The sequence below is a fragment of the Rhinopithecus bieti genome, unplaced genomic scaffold (genome assembly GCF_001698545.2).
Source record: "Rhinopithecus bieti isolate Rb0 unplaced genomic scaffold, ASM169854v2 scaffold_1918, whole genome shotgun sequence".
NCBI lineage: Eukaryota > Metazoa > Chordata > Mammalia > Primates > Cercopithecidae > Rhinopithecus > Rhinopithecus bieti.
In genome coordinates, this window is record NW_016803680.1 from 2,269,491 (window position 1) to 2,291,423 (window position 21,933).

At 46.8% G+C, this 21,933-nt stretch overlaps 1 protein-coding gene across 5 annotated transcripts in view; it reads left to right on the forward strand.

The window, feature by feature from the left end:
- VWA3A (von Willebrand factor A domain containing 3A) overlaps nucleotides 1–21,933 on the forward strand; it is an 83,029-nt gene that overhangs the window by 43,364 nt on the left and 17,732 nt on the right. For all 5 annotated transcript variants that reach the window (XM_017850267.1, XM_017850273.1, XM_017850281.1 and 2 more), the window contains 13 exons: nucleotides 516–624; nucleotides 867–932; nucleotides 2,658–2,783; nucleotides 4,749–4,884; nucleotides 5,296–5,399; nucleotides 6,788–6,868; nucleotides 7,336–7,430; nucleotides 9,446–9,565; nucleotides 15,016–15,090; nucleotides 15,396–15,540; nucleotides 16,958–17,153; nucleotides 18,399–18,469; nucleotides 21,411–21,563. In XM_017850267.1, coding sequence (XP_017705756.1) covers nucleotides 516–624; nucleotides 867–932; nucleotides 2,658–2,783; nucleotides 4,749–4,884; nucleotides 5,296–5,399; nucleotides 6,788–6,868; nucleotides 7,336–7,430; nucleotides 9,446–9,565; nucleotides 15,016–15,090; nucleotides 15,396–15,540; nucleotides 16,958–17,153; nucleotides 18,399–18,469; nucleotides 21,411–21,563 — 1,477 coding nt within the window. The remainder of the gene's footprint in view (nucleotides 1–515; nucleotides 625–866; nucleotides 933–2,657; nucleotides 2,784–4,748; nucleotides 4,885–5,295; nucleotides 5,400–6,787; nucleotides 6,869–7,335; nucleotides 7,431–9,445; nucleotides 9,566–15,015; nucleotides 15,091–15,395; nucleotides 15,541–16,957; nucleotides 17,154–18,398; nucleotides 18,470–21,410; nucleotides 21,564–21,933) is intronic.

Genomic DNA, 21,933 nt, shown 5'->3' on the forward strand with positions numbered 1-21,933 from the left:
AAAAGGAAGGAAAGAAGGAAGAGAGAGAAAAGGAAGGAAAGAAGGAAGAGAGAGAAAAGGAAGGAAAGAAGGAAGAGAGAGAAAAGGAAGGAAAGAAGGAAGAGAGAGAAAATGAAAGAGAAAAAGGAAAGAGAAAGGAAGAGAGAGAGAGGAGAAGGAAGGAAAGAAGGAAGAGAGAGAGGGGAGAAGGAAGGAAAGAAGGAAGAGAGAGAGGGGAGAAGGAAGGAAAGAAGGAAGAGAGAGAAAGAAAAGAAAGAAGGAAAGAGAGAAAAGATCATCAACCATGACTCTTCACACACACACGAGGGAAGGACTGCAGTCACAGGCCACCCATCTGCAGAGGAGGCAGGGCAGCCAGGCCTGCAGTCCACCTAGCCCTGCATCCCGCATAGATGACCTGGGACACAGGTGGCCAGTTAAGAATCAGGAGATGTTCCTTGGGAATTACCGTTTTGCTCTGAAATGTTCTCAAAGTGATCTGACCTGGGGTGTCCACTTTTCTCCCTTCTCCCCAGCCCAGATCAGCCTTCTGAAATCCTGTCCGACTACATCCAGCAGTCCACCATGGGAAGAGACCTCATCATCCACTTCATCACCTACAGCTGCGATGATCAGCTGCCCCCTGTGAGTGCCCGAGATTTTCTGAGGTGTCCCTTGGCTTTGGCGGTAGTGAGTTGGGCTGGCCTTTGAGGCCTCATGCTTGGACAGGCCCCCGAGTGTGGACGAGAATGCACCTGTCCTTATGCCTGGTTCTCCCTTTGGTAAAATGGGACGCTTTGGATAATTGGGAGGTTCAGTCAAGGAGAAGACTTACTGGAGTATTGGTGTTGCCCTAGTGAGGGCTGACCCTGGCCTCATCCCTGCAGGCTATCCTGAAGAACCTTGCAGAAGCTGTTAGGGGCTACTACCACTGCTACAGCCCAAAGATGGAGGTAAGCCCTTCTGCCAACATGTGGCCCCTCTTCTTCTCTCCTTGTCTGCCTCCAAGGTTGTACCCAGGAGGTCTGGGCGAGGACCACACTATACACTTGTTTCTCCTTTTCTCCCTGTCCCCACCTGTATTCAATGAGGTTACACAGGTAAAATCGGGTTAGAATGAATATGTGGGAAGAACGGGGACAACCTGAAGTCACAGGAGATGCTTTGGTCAGCCTGTATGATGCATTGATTGCATGCCTGGGAGCCCAGGGGCCTTTTAAAACCCTGCCTGCAGAATCCTCAATCACTCTCCAGTTGCCATTAATATAGGCCCCAGCCTAGCTCTGCTCCCTAGAAAGCACTGAGTCTGAATTGCCTTGATTTTCTCTCCTAGATCAACTCCTGCTACTGCAGGGGACCCACTGCAGAGCAAAATGAGCAATCCATTCTGTACTGATCCATCCATTACTGTCCTTGTCCCAGTTAATAACTAGACATCAGCCACCCTGTGTTCACAAGGGAGGCAATGATTAGCAAACATGTGTGTAGATCCATTTGGAAGATTAAGAATGCAATCATCTGGTCGCTCCCAGGCTGTGTCTTGCCTACCGTTAATAACCATGAGTAAATGAGTGTTTGCATCTCACAAGTGAATTCAAAGGTCACAAGGTCCCTGCTTGTCATAGCAGGGAGCCAGACTCAGGCAGCACCCTATCTTGATACCTCATCATCTGGACTCTGTCTGTAGGTGACTCAGACTACAGAGGTTAGAAAGGTAAAGTAGGCTGGGCGCGGTGGCTCAAGCCTGTAATCCCAGCACTTTGGGAGGCCGAGACGGGTGGATCACGAGGTCAGGAGATCGAGACCATCCTGGCTAATACGGTGAAACCCCGTCTCTACTAAAAAAATACAAAAAAAAAACTAGCCAGGCGAGGTGGCGGGCGCCTGTAGTCCCAGCTACTCCGGAGGCTGAGGCAGGAGAATGGCGTGAACCCAGGAGGCGGAGCTTGCAGTGAGCTGAGATCTGGCCACTGCACTCCAGCCTGGGCAGCAGAGCGAGACTCCGTCTCAAAAAAAAAAAAAGAAAGGTAAAGTAAATGACTGAAACTAACTGGTTTAAGAAATATTTTATCTTAAAACCTGTGGCTTGACCAGGCATGGTGGCTCATGTCTGTAATCCTAGTGCTTTGGAAGGCCGAGACAGGAGGATCATTTGAGGCCAGGAGTTTGAGACTAGCCTAGGCAATATAATGACAGCCCATCTCTACAAAAAATTTAAAAATTCACCTGGCGTGGTAGCACATGGCTGTAGTCACAGCTACTCAGGAGGCTGACACAGGAGGATCGCTTGAGCCCAGGAGTTCGAGGCTGCAGTGACCAATGATTGCACCACTGCACTCCAGCCTGAGTGACAGAAAAAGACCCTTTCTCTTAAAATGATCATAAAATAAATAAATAATTATTATTATTATAGCCATCCTAGAGCATGTAAAGTGTTTCTTTATACTTTTACAATTAGAAAACTCTTCAATTGTTTTAAAATACAGCAGGTCAATTGCACAAATGGAGCACAGCATGTCTGCAGGCTCTTCCTGGCATATGGGTAGCAGTTTATAAGGCCTAGTGGAGAGAGTCTGCCCTCCTGCCTGGGCATTGGCCTGGCTGCTTGCCCCTTCCTGGGTTGGCCTCTGCAGGTAGCCAAGTGATTCTGGCTGGCTGATTGCTCTTGCCACCATCAGCTCTACACCAGCCGGGATATGGATGAGCTCCTGGCAGAAATTCAGAAGGCCCAGAGCCTCCTCAGCCACGTGCAAGCCCTGAGGCACAGCAGCCCCTGTGAGGCGCTCACCTGCACCATGGAGGAGGTAGGTGGTATGAGTGTCAGTTCTGGGGCCTTCTCCCAGCAGCACTCAGCTGGCCTTGTTCCCCTTTCTCACCTGTTCATAGACGGCACAGCTGCCGGTGCCCGTCACTTCCTAAAATCGAAACAAGGCAAGGCCCACCCTTCATTGCACCCCAGAGCTCTGAGTTGGGTGGGCTGGCTGGGCCTACCATGGTGCCAGAAAGATCGTGGTGGATTTACTAACTGTAAAATTTATTTCAGAGAAAGATCAGCAGGCTCCTGCCACCCCCTCTGTCTTGTCACTGTCCCCTCCCTTACCCCCCATTTGGAGAATCATGAAAACCTCAACCACCCAGAATAGGCTGTCTTGAAGAGAGTCATTCTCACCTCAGCCATGGCTCACACCTGAAATCCCAGTGCTTTGGGAGGCCAAGGCCAGAGGATCACTTGAGTCCAGCCGTTCAAGACCAGCCTGTGCAACATGGCAAAACACCGTCTCTACAAAAAATTAAAAAATTAGCCAGGCACGATGGCACGTGCCTGTAGTCCCAGCTACTCAGGAGGCTGAGGTGGGAGGATGATTGAACCTGGGAGGTCGAGGCTGCAGTGAGCCCTAATGGTACCACTGCACTCCAGCCTGGGCAACGGAGCAAGACCCTGTCTCAAAAAAGAATTTTTAAAATATATAAATACAATAACAACAATTAGTATTAGAATTATAATAGTTCTTGGCCAGGTGTGATGGCTCACACCTGTAATCCCAGCACTTTGTGAGGCTGTGGGAGGTGGATCGCTCGAGGTCAGGAGTTCAAGACCAGCCTGGCCAACATGGTGAAACACTGTCTTTACTAAAAGTACAAAACATAGTGAGGCGTGGTCGCAGGCACCTGTAATCTCAGCTGTGTGGGAAGCTGACTCAGGAGAATCACTTGAACCCAGGAGGCAGAGGTTGCAGTGAGCCCAGATAGTGCCACTGCACTCCAGCTTGGATGACAGAACAAGACTCCATCTCAAAAAAAAAAAAAAGAATTATAGTAGTTCTCATTTATTAAATGCTCATTATAAGATAGGCACAATGTTCAGTTATTTAAATGCTTTATCTTAACAACAGTCTGAGTTAAGTATATTATTACTTTTTATAGATGAGGAAACCGAAGCTAAGAGGTTACATAACTTGCCTAAGATTGCAGAGATAGAAATAGATTGAGTTTGGATTGAACCCAGGTCTAAGGCCCAAAACCTTGCCAAGAGTTTCCAAAAATGAAGTGCATGTACTACTTGTAGTTTGCAAGATAATTTTAGGTGGTGCATGGATTAATATATTTTTTAAATGATATCTATTTCAAACTAGCTCATTATGGTCATCATAGATCTTCTTTCTAAAACTGTGAAAGGGATTGAATTTTTAAACTTAAAGAAAGTTAATAACTAAAAAGCTTTAATGTTACATGTTGATTCTTAAAATATAATAATACAGTAGTACTCAGATATAGCAAAATTCATGAAGGCAGTGCTCAAATCTCTGAAGTTTGGGACTTGCTGTTTTATGTTTTACTTATACATTCACTATGTAATTTAACCTCTCAGAGCCTCGGTTCTTTACTTTGTAAATGTGGCCACAGGGTGGCCACGTGGGGGCTCACTGAGTGATTTGCTGCAGGAGTTTTTAGTTCTCCAAAGCATGGAGGGGCGACCTGTCATCTTGGAGTCCGTGGTGCTGATCTTCCCGGTAAGGTTAGGGAGGGAGCCAGGAGCATAGGCCACTGTGAGAGCAAACGAGTTGCTGGGTACTCCTCCGTCTTCCCCTGGAAATTCCAGAAATCAGAGAAGGGGAGGGGATGACGGAAGGGAAAGGCAAAACCGCCTTTAATCTACCATGGAGTGTTTAAGATGCTCTACTTGGCGTTGACTGGGTGGAGGGTGAAGACTGAGGACTTTTCAACTCTAAAATATGATTATGTAATGAGGGCTTTCTCATTGAATTTAGATTTCCACAGAGATTACAAATGGGCTACTCATAAGCCTCTTGCCTAAACCCCCAAAGCATGACGCTCCTCTCACCATTGAGTTTCCAAACTTGGACAAGACTTCTGCAGAGTGGCTTAAGGTCAATGGTCTGAAAGGTAAATCTCCAAAGAGGGCAGAACCCAGGAAGCAGGTGACTGACTAAAAGGCTTGAATCCGGCCAGGCACAGTGGCTCACATCTGCAATCCCAGCACTTTGGGAGGCCAAAAAGGAAGGATTAGTTGAGACCAGGGATTTGAGACCAACCTAGGCAACATAGCAAGACCCCATCTCTATAAAAAATAAAATTATCTGGGTGTGGTGGCATACACCTATAGTCCCAGATACTCAGGTAGGCTGAGGCAGGAGGATACTTTGAGTCCAGGAGTTTGAGGATACAGTGAGTTACGATTGTGCCACTGCATTCCAGCCTGGGTGACAGAGCAAAACCCTGTCTCAAAAAAATAAAAGCTTGAACCCTTTGGAGCTTCCCAGGCAGTGCTTACAACCTCACAATTTATTTTTTCAGCCAAGAAATTAAGTCTGTATCAGGTCCTGGCACCCAACGCATTCTCTCCTGTGGAGGAATTTGTACCTATTCTCCAGAAAACAGTATCGTCAACTATCCATGAGGTAATTCAGATTCATCATTTTCTCCAGTCCTCCGCAGGAGAGCTCCCTGGTGGCTTTTCCCACCTTCTTAAATGTTCTGGCAATAAGAATCACCAGGGATTCAGGCTTCCCACCCAGGACCCTAGAAAGCACATCAAATCCACTGTAGCTATTGGTTTTCAAAGATCTGAAAAATTGAACTTGGGAGATGGGGCAAGAGGGATAAATCAGGTACCACGGTCACCCCCTCCATGAAAGTTTTCTCCTCCCAACTCAGACAGGACAGACTTGCTCTCTTTATGTCCTCGCTGTACCTAATGCAGACTTCTGCTATTGCTCCCATAAAGGGTTAATGCATGAATTTTTACATATTTAAATCCCCATCAAGTATGAAGTATAAAGAGGGAATACTTTTCTCTAACTCTCTATCCTCCATGTTTAGTATGAGTAGGAAATCAATGAATGTTTACTGGATGGCTGAGAAGGTAGTTGGAAGGAAGTTTGGCCAGAAGAAGGAAAAGAATGATGAATGAATGGAAACGTGGATGGATGGATGGATGGATAAATAGATGAGTGGGTGGGTGGATGGATGGATGGATGGATGCATGGATGGGTGAATGGATGGGTGAATGGATGGATGCATGGATGGGGGAATGGATGGGTGAATGGATGGAAATCTGAACAGGTGGAAGGGTAAAATGGAAAATGGAAGGGTGGATGGCAAAATGGAATAAAGGACAAATGAAAGAATGAAAGTAGAAATTAAAGTAAGGATGGAAGAATGTAGGAGTGAAAGGATGGAGAAATGGAAGGAAGGAATAATAGGTGAATAGAAAGATAGCAGAAAGATGGAAGACTGAAAGGAAGAGAGAGGAGTAAGGGACATGTAGGTCTAGCAATGCGTGGATGAATGACTAGATGGATGGAGTGATAGAGAGATGGATATGTTGCTTGGTGGAGGATGAAAAAACAAGATGAACAAATTGGATTTTCAAAGCATCTGTGAAGGCCTGTCTAGGTTTCCAAACCTAAGAAGCTATGGCCAGTATATTTTAAGGTCTCCAACTGTGCTCTCTTTTACTAAAACCCTCCAACCATATCTTCATGACTCTGATGTTCAGAAAAGCCTCTCAGGAAGACAGCCTGAGAGGCTTGCTGTCAGGCATGGTCCATTCAGGGGATCACTCTCTCTAAGGCTCTCTACTTCCAGTTCCAGACAAGGCAATGACCTGGTGGTGGTGGTATTGTGGGGTGTGTGTGGTGGAGTTCTGGGAGGGAGTTCAATCCAACCTCAAATGTGTTCAGAGCCCACTTCCCTCTCCTGCACCTGATTTGGAGAACCAGTGCCCAAATTAAACTACATGTACTTCTGTTCACCTGCTCACCCTCCTGCCCGTGCCTGAGAACAGAAGGCAATGATACAATTTGAATGGCACGATGGGACAGTGAAGAACATTCATGTGGACCCACCCTTCCTCTATGAGTACCAGGTCAGTGATGGGTTCAGTCAGTCAGAAAATGGGGTGCAGGAGGCGGAGATGGGAGGAAGGTTCCCTGGGCTATGGAGTCACCAAGCCATTGACTAAACTCCTTCTTGTAAAGAGGGACTGTGTGCTCCACCTACAGGCCCCCTGGAGCTTTGGCCACCTCCTCCCCAAGCAGGGACCTCAATGCCTCAAAAAAAAAAAGAAAAAAGAAAAAAAGAAAAAAAGCCTCTAATCCTCTGGGGAAAGATCTGCTTCCTCCCCCATTTGATGCAATGAAATACCGTGTGACTCTTCCCTTCCTGGTCTTGTGGCGAATTTGTCCATGATTTAGTGGAATGATTATACTGCCTGGATTCCCAGGGACTTGACACACCATTCCCTGAAGCCCACCTGGGTATACCTACTTCCCCTCAGGCCCCTTGGTTGCTCAGCCTTTGAGCAGCCGCTCACTGTGGCCCACACCTCTGCAGAAACAGCTCAACAGAGCTATGCGGATGTACGAGAGGCGGATCGAGTGGCTCTCCCTGGCCAGCAGAAGAATTTGGGGCACTGTGTGTGAAAAAAGGTACCTTTCCTAAGCAGGATTCTTATCCTTCGTGGGTCTGGTGTGTGACATGACATTTATCTGACTCATGCATTCCCTGTTGGTATCATCAGAAGCCATCACTTAGATTAGGGATTGGGAATCTCTCAGCAGAACCCCCAGGGGAGGAAAAAGTCACCACCACCATCATTGATGTCAATAATGTCATCGTGTCACTGAGCATTTTTGCAATCCCAGCGCTTTGGGAGGCCAAAGTAGGAGGATCGCTTGAGTTCAAAAGTTTGAGACTAGACTGGGCAACATAGTGAGACCCTGTCTCTACAAAAAAGTAAAATAATTAGCTGGGCATGGTGTTGTACACCTGTAGTCCCAGCTACTTGGGAGGCTGAGGCAGGGGCAGGAGGGCCGCTTGAGCCCAGGGGTTCAAGGCTGCAGCGGGCTATGATTGTGCCACCGTGCTCCAGCCTGGGCAACAGAGCGAGTGCCTGTGTCTACAAAAAAAAAAAAAAAAAAATCACACCTCCTCCCTGGCCAGAGCAAATGGGTCATGGATGAATGGATCCTCCCACCCAGCCAGAGGTGTGATGTTCTGATTGGCCAGGGTCAAATGCCCATCCCTGAAGCTTGCAGTGGACTCAGTTTCACTCAACTCAAATTGACTGATAGAGGCAGAGGTGTTTCCCAAAGGAAAATCGGGATGGTGTTTCCAGATAAGGTAATGGATGCTGAGTTGGGAGAAACAATAGTTATCTATTATGGCCATTATTATGATTCCATATCTTGTTTGATGAATTAACATTTATAAATTATTATATTTTATAATATACATCTATTATTATTATTATTATTATTATTATTAGAGACAGGGTCTTGTTATGTTGCCCAGGCTGGTCTCAAACTGTTGGCCTCAAGTGATTCTTCTGCCCCAGCCTCCCAACATGTTGGGATTGCAGGCATGAGCCACCACACCTGGCCACTATACATCTATTATGTAATTTTGTTCTTGAAGCAACCCTATGATGAGTCTTACAAGTGGTTTATAGTTAAACTACTTAAACAAAGATCAGAGAGGTTTTGTGACTTGCCTAAGGCCACACAGCTGGTATGAGGTGGAACTTGAACCAAGGTCTTCTGACTGTAAATCCCATGGATTTTCTTTTGCTATCCATAGCTGTCTCAAATGAGAATGGGGCAGGAGGTAGGAATATAAGTTTGAAGTTGTAAAATGAGAGAAAGAACGAATGAGGCTAGAGATTTTAAAACAGAAAGAGAGCAAACAAAAAGATAAAAATATTTTCGAAGAGGCCCAGATATACCTAATTCCTCATGTTACTTGCTCAGCTGGTTTTTGTTTTCTCTACAAAGACCCCAACCTATGGTGGGTGTAGTGACTCATTCCTGTATTTCCAGCACTTTGAGAGGCCAAGGCAGGAGGATCACTTGAGGCCAGGAGTTCAAAAACAGCCTGAGCAACATGGGCAGACCTGCTCTCCACAAAAAAAAAAAAAAATTAGCTAGGAATGGTGATGTGTGCCTGTGGTCCCAGCAACTTGGGAAGCTGAGGCAGGAGTATCTCTTGAGCCCAGGAGGTTGAGGCTTCAGTGAGCCATGATCACACCACTGCACTCCAGCCTGGGCAACAGAGAGAGACCATCTAAAAATATATGTATGTATGTATGTATGTATGTATGTATGTATGTATGTTCATATTCTGACCTATAAAAATATTGAATGCTAATTCTTTAAAATAAATCTATGAAAATCATTATATGAAGCCCCTACCCCTTAAACCACCTCCACCATGAGGCTTTATTCTATTACAGCATCTCTTGGGAGAGAAGGGGGGGTTCCATGACCCCATTAATCTACCATTGTAAGCCCACCTCTCTTGGCCTCAAACCACAGAGAAGATTTTGGCCAGCTATGAATTTGGCATGCAAAATTCCCCTGGAAAAAACTTTAAATAGTAAAATGGAACAAAATAAACATTATCTTAGAGATTCGGTTCTCCTCTTAAAGCTCGTGTTTCCTTTTAGGGTGGTTGTACTGCTCGATATCTCTGCGACCAATTCCATGTACATTATTCATATCCAGCACTCCCTGCGGCTGCTGCTGGAGGAGCAGTTATCCAACAAGGACTACTTCAACCTCATCGCGTACGTGTCTCCTGGCTCCTGGGGGCAAGGGTGGGTCGTGTGTGTTTGGATGCCATCGTTATGCTGAGGCTTTGGACATTGCCGGATGACAGATATTGACGTCATAGTCACCCAGCCTCCTAGGATAGCCATCAGTTTATCTGATTTGGATGATCTTGTTTGGGGCATTGAATAATTAAATGGTTGCAGGACTGTCCTACTGGAGCAAAGGTGATAAGTGACCCCAAAACACACTGCTTGATCAACCATGATAAAGTAATTCAGCCCATTGGCCCATTTGGCTTCCAAGACAAAACAGGCAGAAGAGGAAAGGAAGGACTCCAGCCATGCCTTAGTCTCAGTCCTCAGCCTGACTCCAGCAACCCCCACCTTTTCAAACATTTAGGATTCCAATTCTAAATTTAAATTTAAATTGTATATATAAATTTGGCTGGGTGCAGTGGCTCACGCCTATAATCCCAGCTCCTCAGGAGGCCGAGACAGAGGATCACTTGCATCCATGAGTTTGAGACCAGCCTGGGCAACATAGTGAGACCCTATCTCTGTTTTAATAAATAAAAATTATACATATACATTTAATTATGTGTGTGTGTGTATATATATAAATCATATGCAATTTTTAAAACTGTATAGTTTGGAATTAAATACAATGAAGATCAGAGAGGTTTTGAAGATTTGAACTTTCTTCAAATTTATATATAATTTTAAAACTATATATAGTATATATAGTTTTAAAATGTTAATATTAGTTTTAAAATTATAATATTAATTGTAATTATACTTACTATCTAAGCATTTTTAATTTAAACTATATTAATGTTTGTTTTGTTTGTGTTTTTGTTTTTGTTTTGAGATGGATCTCACTCTGTTGCCCAGACTGGAGTGAGTGGCTTGATCTCAGTTGCCACTGCAGCCTCCTCCTCCCAGGTTCAAGCAATTCTTCTGCCTCAGCCTCCCGAGTAGCTGGAAGTCTACAGGCACACACCACCACACCTGGCCTAATCTTGTATTTCTTTTTTTTTTTTTTTGAGAATGGAGTCTCACTCTGTTCCCAGGCCTGGAGTGCAGTGGCCGGATCTCAGCTCACTTGCAAGCTCCGCCTTCTGGGTTACGCCATTCTCTGCCTCAGCCTCCTGAGTAGCTGGGACTAATAGGCGCCCGCCACCTCGCCCGGCTAGTTTTTTGTATTTTTTTTAAGTAGAGGACGGGGTTTCACCCCGGGTTAGCCAGGATGGTCTCGATCTCCTGACCTCATGATCCGCGCTCTCGGCCTCCCAAAGTCTGGGATTACAGCTTGAAGCCACCGCGCCCGGCCTAATCTTTGTATTTCTAGTAGAGCCGGGGTTTCACTATGTTGGCCAGGCTGATCTCAAACTCCTAACCTCAAGTGATCCTCCTGCCTCAGCCTCCCAAAGTGCTGGGATTACAGGCTTGAGCCACTGAGCCCAGCCATAAAAACTATACATATAATTTTTTTAATTGCATACTATTTTAACTAACAAGGGAAGACAGAGAGAAAAGGAACCCACTTAAAGAGTAGATTTTTATACAACCTCAAACGAAATAGGGCATTTTCTAAACCTATTAAGTCAACAGTTAGTATTAGATATTATTCTGTACCAGAGCCCAATCATTCCCTAATAAACTCTACAGAAAAATATTTATGGTAACATTATAGATAAGGAATTTTATTTATTTATCTACCCATTCATTCATTCAGCAATGTTTCATTGACAATGTGCCATGAATCAGTCCCTGTGCCAGGCACTGGGGAGATGGACACACAAAACGCATCCTCGAGGAACTCACAGCCTAACAGTGGGAGACAGGGATGTTAAGAAGTGCTATTAGGTGTTTTCTATAGAAATGAGTAGATAGCTAGGTATGGGACTGCAAGGTATCAGTGGCAGGATCAGTTCATTCCACCTGTGAGGAGTAGGCTCAGGACACCTTCATGGAGCAAGTGCCCCTTCCTCTGGGTCTTGATGAATGAGTAGGTGTTTGCCTAGCACCTGAGAATGATGGGATAGGGAGAAATGGTGTTCCAGGTAGAGGCAACAGCATGAGCAGGGGCGTGAGGTATGTTAGAGCTTTAGGGACCATCAGGTAGTTCAGCATGGATATGGGGGTGAGAGGGAGAGAATGTGCATGACAGAAATAACAGGTGATGGAGGACTGATATAGGCCATGCTCACGAGTTTCCTGTGCTATAGGATATAAAGGCACTGGAGGATTGCAAGCAAGGTACGAATACGATCGGGTTTGCATCTTCAAATGCTAGAGCAATGCTGTGAAGGAGGAACTGAAGGAATGTAACACCGGAGGGAAGAGACCAGTTTGACTCTTGCAATTGCCTGCCCTAGTGTTGACTGGGCTTAAGCCAAGGCACTGTGAATGGAAGAAAGAGTGTGTGGCCAGTAAGAATGGCCATTATTAAAGTCAAAAAATAACAGGTGCTGGTGAGGTTTCAGAGAAAAAGGAACAATTACACACTTGTTGGGAGTGTAAATTAGTTCAACCATGGTGGAAAGCAGTGTGATGATTCCTCAAAGACCTAAAAACAGAACTACCATTCAAACCAGCAATCCCATCCCTGGGTACATACCCAAAGGAATATAAATCATTCTATCATAAAGACAAATGCATATATATGTGCATTGCAGCACTATTAACAATAGCAAGAGATGGAATCAATGTGAATGCCCAACAGTGGTAGACTGGAGAAAGAAAATGTGGTACGCATATGCCACAGAATACTATGCAACCATAAAAAAGAGTGAGATCATGATCTTTGCAGGAATATGTATGGAGCTGGAGGCCATAATCTTTAGCAAACTAACACAGGAATAGAAAACCAAATACAGCATGTTCTTACTTATAAGTTGGAGCTAAATGATGAGAACACATGGACACATAAAGGGGAAAAACACACACGGGGGCCTATTGGAGGGTGGGGTGAGAGGAAGGAGATCAGGAAAAATAACTGATTGGTACACTTAATACCTGGGTGATGAAATAATCTATATAACAAACCCCCATGACAGGAGTTTACCTATATAACAAGCCTGCACACGTACCCCTGAGCCCAAAATAAAAGTTAATCAAGAAAGAGGTGCATGGAGGCTGGGCACAGTGGCTCACGCCTGTAATCCCAGCACTTTGAGAGGCCAAGGTGGGCAGATCACGAGGTCAGGAGATCGAGACTATCCTGGCTAACATGGTGAAACCCCGTCTCCACTAAAAATACAAAAAATTAGCCAGGCGTGGTGGCGGGCACCTGTAGTCCCAGCTTCTTGGGAGACTGAGGCAGGAGAATGGCATGAACCCAGGAGGTGGAGCTTGCAATGAGCCGAGATTGCGCCACTGCAGTCCAGCCTGGCAACAGAGCAAGACTCTGTCTCAAAAAAAAAAAAAGAGGTGCATGGAAAAGATTTTAGGGAGTTAGAATCTACAGAATGTCGTCCCTGGCTGTAGGGGGTGAAAGAATGGTGAAGAGAAGATGATGCCCAAGAAGGACAGATCTCTGAAGGGAAAGATGGTTTTATACATCCAGAGTCTGAGACACTCAAGAGTTTGGAGAACATTAGGAGGAGGAGGAGCTCCAGTGAGAAGACCTAGCCAAGAAATAAGGGGTTTTGAGCCATCAGCATTTTGATTATATGAATGAAATAAATGTTAGTGCAGGGATCGCACCTGTGGAGATGCGAAGGGGAGAGAGAAGACAATCAAAGGCAGCACTTGGGAAACACCAGCATTTGAAGGGTGGGCAGAAGAAGGGAACCACTAAAGGAACACAGGAAAGGAGAACCCAGAAAGGTGGGAGGAAAACAAGAGAGAAAGGTGTTGGGACGCTATGTTAGTCCGTTCCTGCACTGCTATAAAGGAGTACATGAAGGTCGGGCGCAGTGGCTCACTCCTGTAATCCCAGCACTTTGAGAGGTCGAGGCAGGTGGATCACTTGAGGCCAGGAGTTCGAGACCAGCCTGGCTGACATGGTGAAACCCCATCTCTACTAAAAATACAAAAATAAGTGGGTCTCAGTGGTACAGGCCTATAATCCCAGCTACTCCGGTGGCTGAGACATAAGAATCACTTGAACCCAGATTTATTATCCAGCGATAATAGGGATATATTTCCACTGGTGGGGGAATGGAGGGCATTGTTCATCTCTACCAGAGAATGCCCCCAGGGTGGAAGTTTGACTGCAATGGGTTGAGGAGGTGAGGAAGTGGTGGTATATCGTGTTTCCAGGGAGCTTGTCCACAAGGGGAAAGAGGAAAGAGTGAAGTTGCTCATAGAGTAGCTTCCCAGTGGAAGGAGGATGTTCTTATCAAGTATAGAGAGTCTGAAACAGGTAGAGAGGTGCTGGGGGCAGAGGGAAGTGGAGAGAAGTTGGGAATGTGTGGATGTGAGGGCGGAACTGTGGGGCAAAGTTTCAGAAGAGATGGGTGATGATGTCAAAGGCCAGGTGGAGGAATTAATCTTAAACTAGAGAGGGGACAACTTTTCATTCATAAAGAGTATAAATCCTCTTCTCAAGGATCTTAAATTCTGTCTTACAGGACAAATGAGACAATGTGGGTTTTCTGGATTTGGGGGTTTATTTGTTTGTTTTTTGAGACAGGGTCTTGTCTGTTGCCCAGGCTGGAGTGCAGTGGCACAATCATAGCTCACTACAGCCTCAGCCTCCTGGACTCAAGTGATCCTCCCACCTCAACCTCCTAAGTAGCTAGGTCGACAGACATGTGCCACTATACCCAGCTAATTTTCTAGAAATGAGGTCTTGCTCTACTGCCCAGGCTAGATGTGTATTTTTTTTTTTCTTTACCAAATCCTGTTGATTACATAGATGTGTATTTAAAAAAAAAAAAACACAGCACTTTGGGAGACTGAGATGGGCAGATCACAAGGTCAGGAGATCGAGATCATCCTGGCTAACATGGTGAAACCCCATCTCTACTGATAATACAAAAAAAAGTAGCCGGGCGCAGTGGCAGGCACCTGTATTCCCAGCTACTCGGGAGGCTGAGGCAGGAGAATGGCGTGAACCCGGGAGGCAGAGCTTGCAGTGAGCCGAGATCCCACCACTGCACTCCAGCCTGGGCAACAGAGTGAGACTCCATCTCCAAAAAAAAAAAAAAAACTAAAGTATGGATAGGGAAGGGAAATGTGGAGCCATGCTAGGGGAGGTTAAATGGGGCCACACGCTGTAGCTCAACGCCTCAGAAAGAAAGCTGACCAAAGCTGGCTCACGCCATGTCTTGGCTGAAGTATGTTGGGACATATGACCCACAAGGAAATCTCAAGGCTGGCCCAGGCCAGTGACATCCTCACATTTTAGGGGATCTCATCAGAATTTTGTCCCCACTAAAACGCTGCAAAGCCCAAAGAGCTGGGCTGCCAAGTGGACCTCCCCCAGCCTAAGAATGAATTCTCTTTGCTTCTTAAAGGTTTGGAAGCACAATTGAAAGCTGGAGGCCTGAGATGGTTCCCATGAGCCACGACAATTTACAAAGTGCCTGGCGGTAGGTGATGGGCAGAGACTCCGTAGGGCTGTGTCTGAGGGAAGGCTTGCAGGCATTGTTTTCTCTGTCCCCCTCTCCACCAGGAAGTAGCTCTCTAGAGTCCCTGACCCCAAACAACCATGGGCAGAAATCAGAAAACAGCTTCCTTCTGTCTGCTGCTCTCCCCACCTGGCTGTCTTCACTTTGTGAAAGTGATGACATCAACTCCATCACGTCTGAGATGGCAAAGGCTCTCAACTACTCCCAAAATGTATTCCCTAGGCATGGGCCAATGACCCTCAGCATGGCCATCTCTGCCTCCCCAGGTGGGCCCTGAACCTGCGGTGTTGGGGCAGCAGGAACGTTCTCAGCGCCCTGCGGAAGGCTGTGGAAGTGGACTTCAAGGACAAAGACAAACACCAATCGCAGGGAATCTACCTCTTCACTGGGGGCATCCCTGACCAGGACATGGTGGGTAGGCCATGTCCTGGATGTCCATTATCCTTTGCGACCTCATCCATCTTCCCCCAGGTGGATACCTTGCCAAGGTTTCTGCAGCATGATTTCTAAAGCAGTGCTTCTCAAACTTTAATGTATAGACAGGCATCTAAGAATGCTGTTAAAATGCAGGCCCTGGAGACCAGATTGGGCAACATAGGGAGATCACATTTCTACAAAAATTTTAAAAATAACCTGCCATGGTGGCACATGCCCGTAGTCCCAGCTACTCAGGAGGCTGGGGTGGGAGGATCGCTTGAGCTCAGGTGCTTGAGACCAGCCTGGACAACATAGCAAGACCCCATCTCTACAAAAATAAAATTTAAAAAATTAACCAGATGTAGCCAGGCGTGGTGGCTCATGCCTGTAATCCCAGCACTTTGGAAGGCTGAGGCAGGCAGATCATCTGAAGTTGGGAGTTTGAGGTCACCTTGACCAACATGGAGAAACCCCATCTCTATTAAAAATACAAAATTAGCCAGGCGTGGTGGCACATGCCTGTAATCCCACCTACTCGGGAGGCTGAGGCAGGAGAATCACTTGAACCCCGGAGCGGGAGGTTGCGGTGAGCCAAGATTATGCCATTGCACTCCAACCTGGGCGACAAGAGTGAAACTCCGTCTCAAAAAACAAAAAAGTGTGGTGATGTGTGCCTGTAGTCACAGCTACTTAGGAGGCTGAGGCAGAAGGATTGCTTAAGCCCAGGAGGTCAAAGCTGCAGCAAGCTATGATCGTGCCCCTGCACTCCAGCCCGGGCAACAGAGCAAGACCCTGTCTCTTTAAAATATATACATACATACATACATACATACATACATACATACATAGTGCAGATCCTGGTTCAGTAGGTCTGGGATGGGGCCTGGGAGTCTGCATTTCTAGCAGGCTTCCAGGGGATGCAGATGCTACTGGTCTAGACCACGCCTGGTGTCAGGAGGCTCTCAGGTCCAGCTCCCAACCACACTCTGTTAAAATATTGAGAGATGGGAATTGAACAATGAGATCACTTGGACACAGGAAGGGGAACATCACACACCGGGGCCTGTTGTAGGGTAGTGGGAGGGGGAGGGATAGCATTAGGAGATATACCTAATGTAAATGATGAGTTGATGGGTGCAGCACACCAACATGGCACATGTATACATATGTAACAAACCTGCACGTTGTGCACATGTACCCCAGAACTTAAAGTATAATAATAAAAAAAAAAATTTTTTAATATATATTGAGAGAAACTGCAACCCAAGTTCATCTCTTTCCATCCTTGTGCCAAGGACTGGACCAGGCACAGAGAAGGCCCTGGAGAAACATGGCCAGGCTGGGCTGCCCAGAGCCCCACATCTTCAAGGCCCCCAGCTGCGGGCCCCTCTTACCTTCTCTTCCCCACCAGCCTACGCTCAGCGCCTACATGGCCGAGGCCTGTAGTGGCTGCGACCTCCAGCTGAACGTGTGTCTCTTCTACGTGGGTGAGCCAAAGATGGACACCACGCCCCCTGCCTGCTATGCCAGTCGCACTGACACGGCTGCCGCCTACAAGGAGGTCACCCGGGCTGCAGGTGGCCGCTTCCACTGGTTTGGAGACACAGGTACATGAGTGTTTCCTCATCCCTTTGGCTCATTCCAAACAGTTGCCTCAGCACCAGCATAGCTCCCTTAGACCACAGATGTATTCCAGAAAAGCAGCTTGTGAAAATCCCATTTTAAAATGTAAAACTGTTCCTCTGAAGATAGATAGCAGTGATGGTTGCACAACAATGTGAATGCACTTAATCCCACTGAATTGTACACTTTTAAGTGATTGAACTAGGAAGTTTGATGTTATGTATATTTTACTGCAATTTTTTTAAGTTAAAAAAAGTAGGCCGGACACAGTGGCTCATACCCATAATCCCAGCATTTTGAGAGGCCAAGGTGGTCCGATCACTTGAGGTCAAGACTTTGAGACTAGCCCAGCCAACATGGTGAAAACCTGTCTCTATTAAAAATACAAAAAATTAGCCGGGTGTCGTGGCATACACCTGTAGTCCCAGCTACTCAGGAGGCTGAGGTACAACAGAATTGCTTGAACCCAGGAAGCAGAGGTTGCAGTGAGCAGAGATCATGCCACTACCCTCCAGCCTGGGTGACAGAGCAAGACTCTGTTTCAAAAAAAAAAAAGAAGAACTAAAACTCTGAAAGTACATTATGGGTCAGGTGGTGGCTCACACCTGTAATCTCAGCACTTTGGAAAGTTGAGGTAAGTGGATTGTTTGAGGCTAGTCCGAGACCATCCTGGGCAACATAGCAAGACTCTGCCTGTACAAAAAAATTAAAAACTAAAAATATATATATTTTAGAATGTCAGAGCTAGAAGGCACCCTAAACATCCCTTAGATTGTTTTTGAAGGGTGGCATGTTCACAGCACATGGTTGGGAAGAGAGTAGTACATGGTACACAAAGCAACATTTTTTTTAGAGACAGGGTCTCCCTCTGTCACCCAGGCTGGAGTGCAGTGGTGCCATCATACTTCACTGCAGCCTCAACCTCCTGGACTCAAGCAGTCCTCCCACCCCAGCCTCCTGAGCAGCTGGGACTACAGGTGTCCACCACCACACCGGACTAATTTCTTAAAATTTTTGATAGAGAAGGGGTCTCATTATGTTGCCCAGGCTGGTCTTGAACCTCAAGCAATCCTCCCTTTTCAGCCTCCCAAAGTGCTGGGATTACAGGAGTGAGCCACCAAGCCCAGCCCTCGAGTCACCTCCAGGTGGCTTTCTAGTATCCAAATGATGGGGATACTTGCCAGGATCCACACCCTGTCTCCCATGCTCACGATGTGCTTTGTTTCCAGGCATTTATGAGAGCGATGACATCAGTTCCATCATGTCTGAGATGGAAAAGGCTCTCAACTACTCCCAAAAGGTATGCCCTGGGCATGGGCCAATGACTGCACTGCCTTCTGTATTCATTTCCTGGGGCTACCATAACTGCCACAAATTGGGCGGCTTAAAATAACAACCATTGATTCCCTCACTTCCAGAGGCTAGAAGTCTGAAATCAAGGTGTCAGCAGGGCCAGGCTCCTCCGAAGGCTCCGGGTAGAATCTTTCCTTGCCCCTCCCTGGCTTCTGGTGGCAATTGGTGTCTGTTTGTTTTTAATTGCACTGGTTGCTCTTTTAAAATGGCAAGGAAGACTTTACTTAAGACTGTTGCAAATAGGGGAGAGAGATTGAACTCAACTCTAAATAATAGCAAAATAGCTGGAGATTTATAGCCAACGAGCAGAGTCAGTGGATGGAAAATTACTAAGAGAACTGGATAAATATGATAGGTAAAAGGATTCTTGTTAAACAGGGCTCTTGCTAAAGGCAGACCAAAGACTTAGATATCAAAAATAGAACTGGGCACAGTGGCTCTCACCTGTAATCCCAGCACTTTGGGAGGCCAAGGCGGGCTGATGCTGGAGCCCAGGAGTTTGAGACCAGCCTCGGCAGCATGGTAAAACCCCATCTCTATTAAAGAATTTTTTAAAAATCATTTAAAAAAAGATATCTCAGATGGGAGATGAAGAACTTGATTGGATATCAAGGATGGGACAGGTCTCACTAAACTGACTTAGCAGAATTCTTTGCCAAAACTGAGTTCAGCAGGCCAAGGTCAAGGCCTCATTGAGAAGATGGTTTAGAGGAGCCTGGCTAAAGTTTGGTCAAGGTGGGAGTCCTTTGAGACTAAAATGTTACTTCCTCGGAGAGAGGAGTTGAGCAGGACAAGATACAATGAGAGAGGTAGCTAGGGGCCAGATCACGTGAGGAGCAATGAATATCTAAGGAAGAATTCCCTGGACTTGCAAGTGATTGAACAGGCAGTGTGAAAGAGAAGACATCCAAAGTGACCCCCAAGCTCCTCACTGGGGCACCCAGTAGACAGTGAGGCTATTGACCAAGATGGAGAAAACAGGAGGAAAAGCCCATGGAAGGACGGTGCAGGGAAGGCTGGTCTGGGACAAGGGTGAGTTTGTGGAGCCTGCGAGATAACAAGTGAGGGTACCCTACAGGCAGGTGGGAAAAGACATGGCTGGAGATGGAGATTTGGGGCAGTTTAAGCCACAATGATGGACAGAGGGCACTTAGCAAGGATGTGGTCGAGGCAATGGAGTGGAGGAGCCTGCGAAGGAGACTCCTGGACTCCACCACTCGCAGAAGGACTCACTTCCCAGACAACTGTGGACTCCTGGGAGGGCAGGGCCACATCTCCATCTTCTATTCCTCTGTGGCCACTGGATCTGCAGATCTGTGGCTCCCGCTGCGTGCCTGTGCTGTCTTCCCCAAAAGGAACCCTTTTGGTGCTTTTAAAATATCCCTTCCCGGCTGGGCACAGTGGCTCATGTCTGTAATCCCAGCACTTTGGGAGGCCGAGGCAGGCAGATCTCAAGGTCAGGAGATGGATACCATCCTGGCTAACATGGTGAAACCCCGTCTCTACTAAAAATACACACACACACACACACACACACTAGCTGGGTGTGGTGGTGCGCACCGGTAATCCCAGCTATTCTGGAGGCTGAGGCAAGAGAATCCTTGAACCTGGGAGGCAGAGATTACAGTGAGCTGAGATCACGCCACTGTACTCCAGCCTGGTGACAGAGTGAGACTCCGTCTCTAAATAAATAAATAAAAAATAAAGAAATATCTCTTACCGTCAGATGCACACAGTCCCATTCCCTCATCTGATAAACTCATTCATATGGTGTTAATGGGCAATGACTGTGTGATTCACCTTTCCAGAGGATGCTCATTTACATTTAAGTGGTGTCTTCTGGAGCTTTGATTGAGAATAATTGCTGGGGAACCAGTCAGGCTGACCGGCCCACAAGTGGAGGCCACAGTGTCTCACAATGGAAGGGTGCTGGCTTTAGAACCAGACCCACCTGGTTTGAATTGAAGTTTTTCTACACACTGATAAGATGGCCTTAGATGAGAACCTTAAGCTCACAGAGCTGTAACTGTAATAGATATGTTGCCAGATATGCATGGCAAGTCAATGCGCAGAGACACTGCGTTGTGGCAGAGAAAAAAATTTAATTGTCAAACGGCCAAACGAGGAGGTGGGAGGGAACCTCAAATCCATCTCCCCGGGGAATTTGGCATTAAGGTTTTTAAGGGTATTGCAGTGGGCTGAAGTGTGGAGATCACTGACTAGTTGGGTGCAGGCTGGAGTCATGGGCAGGGGAGATGAAGAAGCTGTGTTCTCATGCTGTTCCTATTCCTCTGGGGGTCTTCAAACTGGTTGGCATCAGCTACTTTGCTGGAATTCGGGTCTGAAAAACATCTTAAGCAATTCTTAAACAAAAGCCTTGTGATTCTGACGTCAGAAATCCTATCTAGAGGAACAATGGGGATGCAAACAGCCAGGATCTGGTGCTATGTGACTTTAGGTTACAAAGAAGTGGGGCTATCTGCAGCCTGATCAGGGCTTCATGGTAACTAGATTTTTGTCCAGAATTCTTGTTAACTCTGTGATGACAGCTTCAGAGCTTTGGCTTCCTCATGTGTAAAATGGGGAGACGACAGCACCTACCCTACTGGCGTAGCTGACGTGACCTGTTGGCATGAGGGTTGGAGACTCCCAAGTATTCACTAACCCAGAGCCTATGCCTCCCAGGCCCCCATACCTGGTCCTGACTGTTGTTCATAGGATTGGTCCTTAGCACTCTCAGCCCCAGGTGGCTTTCTAAGGATGAAAAGAGGAATCCAAGGGATGTCAGAGGTTCCAGTGGATACAGTCCCTTCTGCTCTGTGTGTGTGTGTGTGTGTGTGTGTCCACAGTGGCTGGTGGTGCCACTGACCCTCCCAATCCCACTGCAGTGTGCCTTCCTCATGGCCTCCCTGAAGAACCATTCAAGAAAAGTACTGGGAAGTGCAGCCCTCCTGAAAGAAAAACCAAAGACACTTCAGCTAAGAAGTCAGCCCAAGAAGCTCTGCCCTCCCAGGCCCACCGCCCCCTTGGGGGCCAGAATGGTTTGACTCCCCTCCTAATAACACGCACAAGATTTGGTTTCCTGTTTGTCTTCTGGTCTTTCCTGGGTCTTACAATGGCTGGGGCCAGCGGGGATGGGGTGGGCGCTTCAGTGGTGAGTGTCCCGTGGGTGCCTCTTGCCCAGGCCTCCAGGGGAAAATCTCCCGCGGGGGCCTGGCTCCTCAGTTCTGGGGCTCCTCTGGCCTCCCCCACCCCACCCTTGGCTCTGCTAGCCTATCCCAGCCTTTTCCCTACCCTGGTACTGAGGATGCCACAGAATTGACACCTACCTGTTTCATCTGATGGCTTATCCTGGAGGGTCTCTTGGAGGCAAAGGAATTAGGGTCTCTAAGGGCTCTTCCCACTGCCGCC